This window comes from Camellia sinensis, chromosome 15 (assembly GCF_055761805.1).
Source record: "Camellia sinensis isolate YWXY chromosome 15, ASM5576180v1, whole genome shotgun sequence".
In the NCBI taxonomy this organism is placed as follows: Eukaryota; Viridiplantae; Streptophyta; class Magnoliopsida; order Ericales; family Theaceae; genus Camellia; species Camellia sinensis.
The window spans coordinates 28,173,036-28,185,184 of NC_138975.1; the positions used below are offsets into that span (position 1 = coordinate 28,173,036).

Sequence of the window (12,149 nt, forward strand, 5' to 3'; positions counted from 1 at the left end):
TATGAGAACTTTATTGAGATTTTTATTGATAAATCCATTTTAGAGTTGTTATAACCCATTAGGTCCACTAAAGTATATTATAACCTAATTAGTCCCATAAACTTTTCTAGATATTCCATAAAGTCCATTTTTCTAATTTAATATAATTTTTTGGACTATTTTGCCCCTGTATATATATATGTACAGTGTTAATACGTAATAGGTGCCTGTTTCTTCGTTCATGCAGTTTGGCAGTTTCTATTTTACGCTTTTCATCATCAATCCAATTCCGGGAGTTACGTTTATGTTTTGCATGCTCGTTGCAAGGATTGGTTGTGCCAGGGTTTCATCCTTGTTGTTGGTGTCTGGTTCTGTGGTTTGCGAGTGAAGACGACGAAGAGGAGGGTGTTCGGTTGTTACATTTGCCGGATTATAACTACTTCAAATCAGTTTTTTTCAACTTTCTGTACGATTGTAGGATTGCATGATCAAGGTTAGTATCAATTTGGTTATGAATACATGTTCAGTTTATGGTTTCATTCGTGTAATGGATCAGATGCTCTGTTTTTGGATTTATATGGATTGAATGCTCTGTTTTTTCAATTATATGCATTTTACGTGGTTATGTGGAGGGGAGTTCATTTGTATTATGTGAAGATTGTGTAGTTCTCATTTGACTTCGATGCATGCGTAATGAGGCTCTGTGTGGATGATTTGATTATCAGTATATATATCAATGTCAATCTGCACATTTTGTGAATGTGGAATATGTGAAGAATGTGGATGTTCTCATTTTAAATTGATGTTTGCTTAATGAGGTTCTGTGAAGATTGTTCACATGTGTGAAGATTGTTAATGTTCGCATTTTACTTTGATGCTTGCTTAATGTTAACATCTTGTTAATATCAATGTGAATGTTTACATCATCATAAACTGATGTGAATGTTCACATGATTATACACTGATGTGAATGTTTACATCATCATACACTGATGTGAATGTTCACATCATTATATTATGTGAAGGTTGTTGATGTTGTCATTGGACTTTGATGTTTGCTTAATGTTGACATCTTGTTAATAGTAATGTGAATGTTCACATCTTCATATTGTGAATTATGGATTTAGCAGTTGAAATGTACACGTAGTCATCTATTTTTTGCACAATGTGAATTTTCATATCGATTTTCATTACTGTTCATTGTTGTGTTTTTGTGTTTTTACAGGAGATGGATACCTTTATGCTATTGGTGTGTACATATGGTTGTAGTACAACTGTAATAAATGTTGCCCGCGCAATGTGTTATTCTCGTTTGGTGGAGTGTTTGTGTGAGAAATGGGATGAGTTGTCTGCTGGTTCTATTTCATTGTTCTGTAAACTACCTGGGATTAATAAGTGTCATTTGGACAATGAGGAAGAATTTCAGAACATGGTACTGCTTGCTAAATCAATGGGGGTACAACATGTAGAAGTTGTGGTTGAGTTGAAGGGTGATATTGGTCAGTCAAGTAGTTTGGGATTGCTGCGTGTGGGGGTTGAGGATGAAATTGATGCACTACGGAGATTTTGCCACCATAAGGAGAAGGTGTTGTTGTCAGCCCCTTGGGCAAATGGTATTACGCATGTAGGACAACGGTTTGTTGGAGGTGCACAAGAATTTCGTGACGTTTTATGTAAGTATGCCATCCAATGTGGGTTTAAGTTCACATACGTGAAGAACGAGACAACAAGAGTTACTGCTGTGTGTGCGATGCGGGAGGAGAGGGGGTGTTTGTGGGCTATACATTGTAGAGCACAACGAGCAAATGATTTTTTCTACATCAAGAGGTTTAGTGATGTGCATACTTGTGGTACGGATGTTCGAACATCGAAGAATCCGCGAGTTAGTTCGGATTTGGTGTCGAGTACCATATCTGAAATTGTGAGGGACAAGCCGTTGACTCGGCCGTGTGAAGTGGTGACTATTTTGAAGAGGGATTATGGGCTAGATGTGAGTTACCATGTTGTATGGTTGGGTGTGGAGAAAGCAAAGGCTGGTATCCATGGAGATCACTCGTTATCGTTTGACCAGTTGCGGTGGTATTTGGATGCTGTGATGCGGTACAATCCGGGGAGTTATGTCAATATTGACTATGATGCGAGTAGTCAACAGTTTTGTCGCTTCTTTGTGTCATTCGCTGCGTGTATTTCTGGGTTCAATGCTTGTCGGCCTTTATTATTCCTGGATGGAACATTCCTCAAAGGAAAGTACAAAGGTCAGCTACTTGCGGCAACGGCGAAAGACGGGAACAATGGTTAGAAGTTTTTTTTACCTGTCTATTCATGTCAATATTCGCTCTGAGCAGCATAGTCTGGACGAAAGAGTGATTGCTAAATTATAAGTAATGTGAACATTCACATCAGTGACATTAGTATGCACTGATGTGAATGTTCACACCTTTGTATGCTAATGACAGAAATGTTAACATCAGACTGATGTGAATGTTCACATCAGACTTATTACAGACTTATGTGAATGTTGACATCAGTGTATACTAATGTTAGTTGATCTATTAATGAACAGTACTGTGAATGTTAACATTTTCAGTGACTCAACAAGCAACAATGAATTATTAATGGTCGTTAATGTGAATGTTCACATCGTTGATGTTTACGAACCTGAATCCAAAAACAGCAATAGTAAAGAGGGCAATGTACATATGAACATTCACATGACCTGTTTTGTTTATACTATTTTTCTATTCACTTTGGAATATTGTGAACAGTTGTGTATTGGTGTTGTGTTGTAGGTCTGTTTCCTGTTGCATTTGCAATTGTTGATTCGGAGACCACGGCTAATTGGTCGTGGTTCTTGCATGAACTTGGGAAGGTTGTTGATGGGAAGCGCCATATTACTTTTATTTCGGATCGTAATCTTGGTCTGTTAGAAGCTATGCCAAAGGTGTTCCCATCGGCTCATCACGGTTATTGCTTACAACACTTGAAGAGCAATTTAAGAGACCGGATGAAAGGAATTGATAATGGATTCAGGGATCACCTAGTAAGGAGTTTGGGTGACTGTGCCTACGAGCCAACTGTGGTAGGGTTCCATGAAAAGCTTGCAAAATTAAAAGAGGAGGGTAAACAACGAGCTCATAATTTTTTCAAGGACTTAGCACCTGAGCACTGGGCAAATTCATACTTCAGGTAATAATAGATTCCTAAGGTGTTCCATTTTTGAAGTTTAGAATGGTAGTGATGTGAATTTTCAGTTTATAATGGTGACAATCTTCGAATTGTGTTTCATCTTCAATGTAAATGATGTGAATGTTCACATCTGCTAATGATGACTGATGTCATGTTCACATCTGTTAATTTGTCAAATAGTCATGCAATGTATTACAGATTTGAATGTTGACACGTGTCATATTTTGTTGTTGTTGTTAACATTCACATCTGTCTATCATTTAAGTTGACAACGTAATAAGCATATAATGTGAACATTCACATTATTATAACCTGGTAGCAGATGTGAACATTCACATTATTATACCCTGATGTGAATGTTCACATCAGTGTATACTAATGGCAGTACTGTGAACGTTCACATCTGTCAACATTAATGGTAAGGCCTGTTAAATTCCGTATTGTACAATGTTTGTGATATACTGTGCAGGGGCATGCGGTATGGGGAGATGACATCCAATGCGGCGGAGTCATTTAATAACTGGATTAAAGAAGCACGTAATCTTCCTATCACTCAAATGGTGGACAAAATTCGTACTCAGTTGATGCGGCAAATGTCTGCACGGCGTGACCAAGCAAACAAATGGAATGAGATTATTTGTCCGACATTCGAAACAAGGCTTATGGATTCGTTCAATGACAGCAAGTCTTGGCAAGTTAGCAAAGCCAACGAGGATGTGTTTGAAGTTCATTCGATACCATCGGTTACAGTTGATGTTGCGAGGCGTACATGTTCATGCTTCAAATGGCAAATCAACGGATTCCCGTGTGACCATGCTGTTATTGCCATTCAGAAGAGCCGTTACAATCTCAATGATTGTGTAGAACATTACTTTCATGTAGAGACATATCGTGCAGCCTATTTGGGAGCCATATTCCCTATACCATCAGTGGAGGAGCCGCCTTTTGATCCCACGGACTTTACTATATACCCGCCTACCGTGAAAAGACCACCCGGAAGGCCGAAGAAGAATAGGATCCCATCAAGGGGTGAGAAATTGAAGCAAATAAGGTGCGGGAGATGTGATAAGTTGGGGAACCATAATCGAAAATCATGCACGGAGCCGATATAAGATGTACCTTTTTTCATTTCAACATTGTATTTTACATTGGATTCTTATATTCATTTTTCAAATAAGATTGTGTTGTGTTGGGAAACATTGGGTGGCAATAAGATTACGTTGCGTTGGCAAACATAATAATGCATTAGTGTTTGATTTGTGTTTTATTTTTACTTGTTTAAGGTACCAATCTGACATTTATGTTGGTTGTGTTTTGGATGAATGCATGCTGTTAACATTCACATTATGTGAATGTTCACATTGTTCAACTTTCAAACATTTCTGTGGTGGGAATGTTCACATTGTTGTTACTGTTTACATCAATGTAACCATTCACATCAGTGTGCACTACTCTAAATTCACATGATGTGAACATTCACATGATGTGAACATTCACATGATGTGAACATTCACATGATGTGAATCACAGCAATGTTTACATCAATGTAACCATTCGCATCATCAACTCATAAGATGTGAATATTCATGACATCATTATTGTCATTCGCATAATCAGAAGTTATGATGTGAATATTCACATCATCAAATTGTTAGATGTGAATATTGACTTGTGTTAAGAAATATCATAATCACACCTGTCATATTGTGTTACATGAACACTTTAAGCAATATTCACATCCATGTAGTATGGTTTAAAATAGAAGAAAGTGTACGATTATTCTGTGATGTGAACATTGACATCATGTCATGTGTATCCAAAAAAAAAAAAGAAAATACAATCTCAATGTGCATGACCATTGCAAAATAGGCCTGAAAATGCATATACATATATTGACTGAAAAGTATCTGTACAAGCAGTGATATAGACTTCATTTACAATTAAGCTACTGAAACTAAATTGTCTTAAATGTGGATAACAGATTTGGGTAACAGTGATAGGTGGACACCCCCCACCTATAGGTTTTCACATTGCACTGTCTTTCTATGGTTCAGGAAAAGGTGTACTAATGAGTCTCTTATTTGACACCATTCAAAGCGATCTAGGCTGGCAACAATGTCTTCACGATATACATGCGCCCTCATGATGTAACAAACTGCAGGCCCACAATCCACCCTGAAAATGCAAACTTCTTGTTAGATTTTGAAATTTAGGTGGGTAAATGTTGTGGAACATGTGTAGAAATCGATTTTAGGCTTACGAATTTGATGCTTGCTGAGGACAGATGTCCATTGATATGATTGTTTTCGAAGTATTTTGGCTTGATAAATTGGTCCATAATGGTGATGACGGTCCAATGTTGTGCACCAAAGCTGTGATGTAGTCCCTCTGCCAACAATGAAATTTCATATTAGGCACCAACCAACATAGGGCATACGTCCAAGTTCAAATATTACACATCACGACAAGTATTGTTTTTGACAGCCACTTACCAGTATTTGTGCTTTGTCAATATGTGGGTCATGTATGCCTTCTCTTGGGCGCAGTGAGTTATAATGCCTCCATACATTCTCTTTCACGTCGTACACAACAATTGTCCAGTGAAAGTTGTCGTGTATTGGGAAGATTAAGAATCTTTGGCCTTGATACTCCTTGATGTGTACATCAATTAGTTTATTCCTCTTGTGGGGGGGTACTGTTCAATGATTTTCTGCACACAAAGGGCATACAATGATGTACCAAGTATTTATATCGATGTTTGGTGTTAATGATTTGAATGTTCATCTGCTAATGGGGAGTTATGTTACTGATGTGAATGTTCACATTTCCTAATGGTGAGTGAAACTACTGATGTGAATGTTCACATCTGTTAATGTCAGGGATATTACTGGTGTGAATGTTCCCATTTGCTAATGGTGGGTGATGCTACTGATGTGAATGTTCACATCTGTTAGTGTGAGTGATGTTACTGATGTAAATGTTCACATCTGTTAATGTCAGTGCTATTACTGATGTGAATGTTCCCATTTGCTAATGGTGGGTGATGTTACTGATGTGAATGTTCACATCTGTTAATGTGAGTAATACTGCTGATGTGAATGTTCACATCTGTTACTATGAGTTATATTACTGATGTGAATGTTCACATGTGTGTATCATTTAAGTTTATCAACATAATAAGCATATAATATTCAATGCGAATGATGTGAATGTTCACATCTGTCAATGTGAATCTTCTCAAAGGTCTTTTTATGTTTTTGTTAACATTCACATCTGCCTATTATTTAAATTAACAATGTAAGCATGTAATGCTGAGAATAACATCCACATGTATTGAAACATAATCAAAATTAAAGTCTAGTGGTTACCAAACATGTGCTTGTAAAGATGAATGATGAATCTTCCAAACTTGGGTTGACTAGCCCTTGTAGTTCAAGTAGAATTTCACCATAAGCATCTATCACCTGCAGAACCGGAGGGGTGGCAGTACATTATTTACAGTGTCTTTACCCTATGTGTGTGTGTGTGTGTGTGTGTGTGTGTGTGTGTGTGTGTGTGTTTTGTACACATTTACAGTTGCCATACGTTGTTGGTTATTGATTCTTCCTTGATGAGGTGTATGATGTCATCAAAATACACATGTTTAGTCTTTGAGTCCCCTCGCCACACTAGCAACCTGTGCATTGTGATTACAGAAAATGTTAATGTCAACATTGCACACTTATGAAATGGTCTAATTCATTAAGTATGTATGTAAACTGAACATGATGGAAAAAAAAATAGTTGGGGATATGTAAGATCACTTACTCATCACCGCCGTTCTTGTGCAAATTTTGGACTTTTTGCTTGTTGAGTTTGTTCATGTTAGCCCAGACCTTTAGTTTGTTGTTCAAGGATAACTTCTTGGACTTTGTTGGCTGTTTTTTTGGTGGTTGTTTGTCTAAATCTTGTGCAATTTGGACTGCATGTGATTTCTGTTGGGCTCCCTCTTTCCCTTTCTTCTGACCAGGCAGGTTGGGGTATTCAAACTCGTCCAACCTGTGTTCTTTCCTTACCTTCTGCTTTATGCGCTTTACCCTTGATGGGGGGCTGATAATGTGTTCCAATGCTACAGTGGGATTGTTGTTAAGGCTGTCATGAGCCTTTTGTGCTTCAACTTGAGTGATGATGTGTACGGACTGATCATCAAAAAGGTCTTGAAGTATTGTTTTTTCACATTCCAAGTTGATGACCAACTTTGTCAGCCGCTGAATTTCTGTATCTTTCCACTCCATGCAAGTCTTCATGTCCATGTCCATATTGGATGAGCCCGATTGGTCAAATAGTTTGGCTTCAAGGGCAGCAATCACCCTTGCCCTCAACTCCCATGATTCTTCCAACTGTTTGTATTTCGCTTCCCATTGCCGTACAAGAGCCCAAGCTTTTTGGTTTTCTTTCATGAGTACTTCCACAATGTCGGGCTCAGTTGGTTGTGCTATGATGATTCCTTTCTCAGCATTGGGGGTGCTACAGCTGGGGTTGATATAATGTCCAACATCATTCAGGTCCACTGCATCGACAGAAAATGCATCGCTGTCATCACTGCGTTGACTGTCTTTGCTTTGATCCTCATTGCTTTCATCTTTCTTTGCTAATGCACTTGACAAAATCTCAGGTTTTGGCTCCACATTCAATTTTGTATGACGATACATCTTAGCTTCAGTTGGTGATGCCATTAGCTCGCCGCCATATACCTGCATTTCAAGACAGTATGTTAGTTAGATAGTTCCTCGTTTACTATGTGAATAAGCACAATATATTTGGTTGTACTTCTACCTCATTTAAACCTAGCTTAGCCAGAGTTATGGACTTCATGTTGCTATGTAAGGCTGTGAGGTCCCATTTTACGCATCGTGGAATGGCATTGGGGTTGCGGGGTTGTAAGATTGTTGTATGCTCACACAGCCACTACTGAAACAAATAACAAATATCAGTAATTTGAATGTGGATATGAATTAACATTGATGTGAATGTTTACACCACTGGTGCAGTAATGTGAATGTTCACAGTGCACCACTAGGCCAGTAATGTGAATGTTTACATCACTTATAACTGATGTGAATGTTCACATCCGTTGATGTGAATGTTTACATCTGCTAATGTGGAGTAATGTTACTGATGTGAATGTTCACATTTCCTAATGTTGAGTGATACTAGTGATGTGAGTGTTCACAACTGTTAATGTGAGTGATATTACTGACCTGAATGTTCCCAACTGTTAGTGTCAGTGTTATTACTGATGTGAATGTTCACATTTGCTAATGGTGGGGGATGATACTGATGTGAATGTTCACATCTGTTCATGTCAGTGTTATTACTATGTGAATGCTCACATTTTGCTAATGGTGAGTGATGTTACTGATGTGAATATTCACATCTGGTAATGTGAGTGGTACAACTGATGTGAATGTTCACATCTGTTAATGTGAAAGTTTATACCAGTATCTACTAATGTGTGTTTGTACATTACTGAAACAATAATGCGAATGTTTTCATCAATGTTGTCAACTTCCACACCAAAGCTGAGAAATGTGAACATTCACATCAGAGTGTTCAGAGCCCGTATATGTTCATATTAAACATAGAATAAGTTGTATGAGATTTGATTTACCATTAACAACATCACACATCCGGTGACTCGTCCTGGTTTTCCACAGTTCTGGCCCAATGAACCCATCAAGGTTGCCCGGATGCTCTCAGCCCAATCATACTCGATCATCTTGTGTAATGGGTCCATGTATGAGTAGAAAACCCATCCAATTGTTTCTCCGGATGTAGAAAAGAATAGCTTGACGCATGCATACATGCAAACTAATCGTGCGACCTCCTCATTGTCATGTTTTTTTGTGCCCTTCAATGCTTCCCTCAGAATTTCTCGTATTTTGGCAGCACTTAACCGACTAACATCCTTGCACATTCGGTGTATGATGCCGGTTGTTGGTTTTGCGCCATAAGAGAGGTCCATCGACTTGGTGCCGCAGTCCACCCCAAAAATCAGTGATACGTCGCTTCTAAAAATCTGGATGTTCTTATCCCCAATGTAAAACCTTCCACTAGATTGCTTGAATGTTTGTACTATACGCACAATGACATCATCATATTTCATGCAGTGGTTGAGGTCAATTTCGTTACTGATCAAGCTATCAAATAATGGCCAGAATGGTGTTTTTCTAAGGCACTTCAATTGGCCACTTGTAAATTTCGTATCCTTTAACAGTTTGACCAATCCAGTTATATTTGACCGGTAGTTCACTTTTTTCATGTTCACTTCTTCAGGAACAGCTGTTTGATCAGGCTTGGTTTTGAAACGGGGTTCCCCTCGCTTTCGCTTGCCATCAACTTTATGGGGAAGACCTGTGTGTTCAAATGAGCACATGTAATTGGTTGAAACACAGAGGATGTAATTGGTTGACAGTAATTGGAACATTCACATCATTATACAGTGATGTGAATGTTCACATCAGTGTTTATTACTGTAAGTTTACACAGTAATCAATAGTAATGTGAATGTTCACATCATCCATGTTGGAAAAATAAATTGGGAAAACGACAACAGTTATTGGGCAATGTGAATGTTTACATGGGTGATCACATTATGTTATAATTTGCTAAAAATCAAAGGGGGGAACCAACAACGCCAAACTACACCCAATAACACAAACAACTTGGGCATTGATGTCACAATGTGAATGTTTACATCATACGCCATCACAGTATTGAGTGAAGTTTGGGGTTTCTGACATTAATGTGAACATTCACATGATGTGAATGTTCACATCAGTGTGTACTACTCTAAACTTACCCAGTAATCAATAGTAATGTGAATGTGCACATCATCCATGTTTGAGAAATAAATTTCGAACACGACAACAGTTACTGGGCAATGTGAATGCGCACATGGGTGATCACGTTATGTTATAATGTTCTAAAAATCAAAGGGGGGAACCAACAGTGCCAAACTACACCCAATAACACAAACAACTTGGGCATTGATGTCACAATGTGAATGTTTACATCATATGCCATCACAGTATTGAGTGAAGTTTGGGGTTTCTGACATTAATGTGAACATTCACATGTTGTGAATGTTCACATCAGTGTGCACTACTCTAAATTTACCCAATAACACAAACAACTTGGGCATTGATGTCACAATGTGAATGTTTACATCATACGCCATCACAGTATTGAGTGAAGTTTGGGGATTCTGACATTAATGTGAACATTCACATCATGTGAATGTTCACATCAGTGTGCACTACTCTAAATTTACCCAGTAATCAATAGTAATGTGAATGTTCACATCATCCATGTTTGAGAAATAAATTTCGAACACGACAACAGTTGTTGGGCAATGTGAATGTTTACATGGGTGTGCACATTATGTTATAATTTGCTAAAAATCAAAGGGGGGAACCAACAACGCCAAACTACACCCAATAACACAAACAACTTGGGCATTGATGTCACAATGTGAATGTTTACATCATACGCCATCACAGTATTGAGTGAAGTTTGGGGGTTCTGATATTAATGTGAACATTCACATGATGTGAATGTTCACATCAGTGTGCACTACCCTAAACTTACCCAGTAATCAATAGTAATGTGAATGTTCACATCATCCATGTTTGAGAAATAAATTTCGAACACGACAACAGTTATTGGGCAATGTGAATGTTTACATGGGTGTGCACATTATGTTATAATTTGCTAAAAATCAAAGGGGGGAACCAACAACGCCAAACTACACCCAATAACACAAACAACTTGGGCATTGATGTCACAATGTGAATGTTTACATCATACGCCATCACAGTATTGAGTGAAGTTTGGGGGTTCTGATATTAATGTGAACATTCACATGATGTGAATGTTCACATCAGTGTGCACTACCCTAAACTTACCCAGTAATCAATAGTAATGTGAATGTTCACATCATCCATGTTTGAGAAATAAATTTCGAACACGACAACAGTTACTGGGCAATGTGAATGCTTACATGGGTGATCACATTATGTTATAATTTTCTAAAAATCAAAGGAGGGAACCAACAGCGCCAAACTACACCCAATAACACATTTACATCAGTGTGTACTACTCTAAATTTACCAACTAATCAATAGTAATGTGAATGTTCACATCATTCATGTGTGCAAAAACAAATCCCGAAAACTACAACAGTTAGAGGCCAATGTGAATGTTTACATATATTTTTACAAAATTAATCCCGAAAACATCTATGTTTGATGACATTATGATTGAGAAGCAGAAGGAGGAATGGTATTCCTTACTTTTGTTCGTCATGGTTGGTGGGTATGGATCACACTCAGTGGATAAAATAAACTCAATGGGGCGACAAGAATCTTCGAACGACGAAGCACCGTCCTTCCGATGTGAAGCTTCGCAGTGGGGAGACGAAGAGGAATCTAGGGTTACTGGATGCAATATCAGTATCGTTTCGTCGATTGAGTTTTTGTTTTGGAAATTTTGAGGATTGAATATTTCGAATAGGAATGGGTTTTGGCAGAATCGGTTTCACGCAGGAGAGGCGGAGAGGGTTATTTCGTCCTTTAACAATTAATGGACCTAATGGAATATTCAGAAACAGTTTGGGTTTTATGGAACAAAACAGTTATAAATAGGACTTATCAAAAAATGGCCCAAGTTTATTATTTTAATTTTTAATATTTATAAAGTTTATAACTAATCTAAAAATATTTTTCTACACATGAAATTAACCCTTTCTATTTACACTGAAATTCTAAATTAGTTATCACTAACATGTAAAATTGTTGTGAAGTTTTCTCACATTTCTATATCTAGATTGATGCATATGGTGCATTCTATGCGTCTCTCTCTCTCTCTCTCTCTCTCTCTCTCTCTCTCTCTCTCTCTCTCCACTTGTCATAAGGATAGTTACAGTTAACAATAAAGATAACTAA

General features: G+C 37.8%; 1 protein-coding gene and 1 long non-coding RNA gene across 2 annotated transcripts; one reads left to right on the forward strand and one right to left on the reverse strand.

Annotated features, from left to right (window-relative positions):
• The first annotated feature begins 223 nt into the window (after positions 1 to 223).
• Positions 224 to 3,294, forward strand: LOC145813659 (uncharacterized). The gene is made up of 3 exons (XM_082909408.1): positions 224 to 472; positions 1,205 to 2,273; positions 2,769 to 3,294. The coding sequence occupies exons 1-3, from the start codon at positions 464 to 466 to the stop codon at positions 3,167 to 3,169; spliced, it is 1,479 nt and encodes a 492-aa protein (XP_082765534.1). The 5' UTR covers positions 224 to 463; the 3' UTR covers positions 3,170 to 3,294.
• Positions 3,295 to 5,031: 1,737 nt separating this feature from the next.
• LOC114282963 (uncharacterized) lies at positions 5,032 to 7,101 on the reverse strand. The gene is made up of 6 exons (XR_003636450.2): positions 6,973 to 7,101; positions 6,751 to 6,841; positions 6,534 to 6,629; positions 5,658 to 5,875; positions 5,426 to 5,553; positions 5,032 to 5,340 (listed from the first exon to the last, which is right to left on the reverse strand). It is a non-coding gene; the product is annotated as an uncharacterized LOC114282963 (long non-coding RNA).
• Positions 7,102 to 12,149: the final 5,048 nt, after the last annotated feature.

Coding starts and splice junctions, on each gene's coding strand:
- LOC145813659 (XM_082909408.1), top strand. Junction 2,274..2,768: donor GGCGAAAGACGGGAACAATG/GTTAGAAGTTTT, acceptor GTTGTGTTGTAG/GTCTGTTTCCTGTTGCATTT.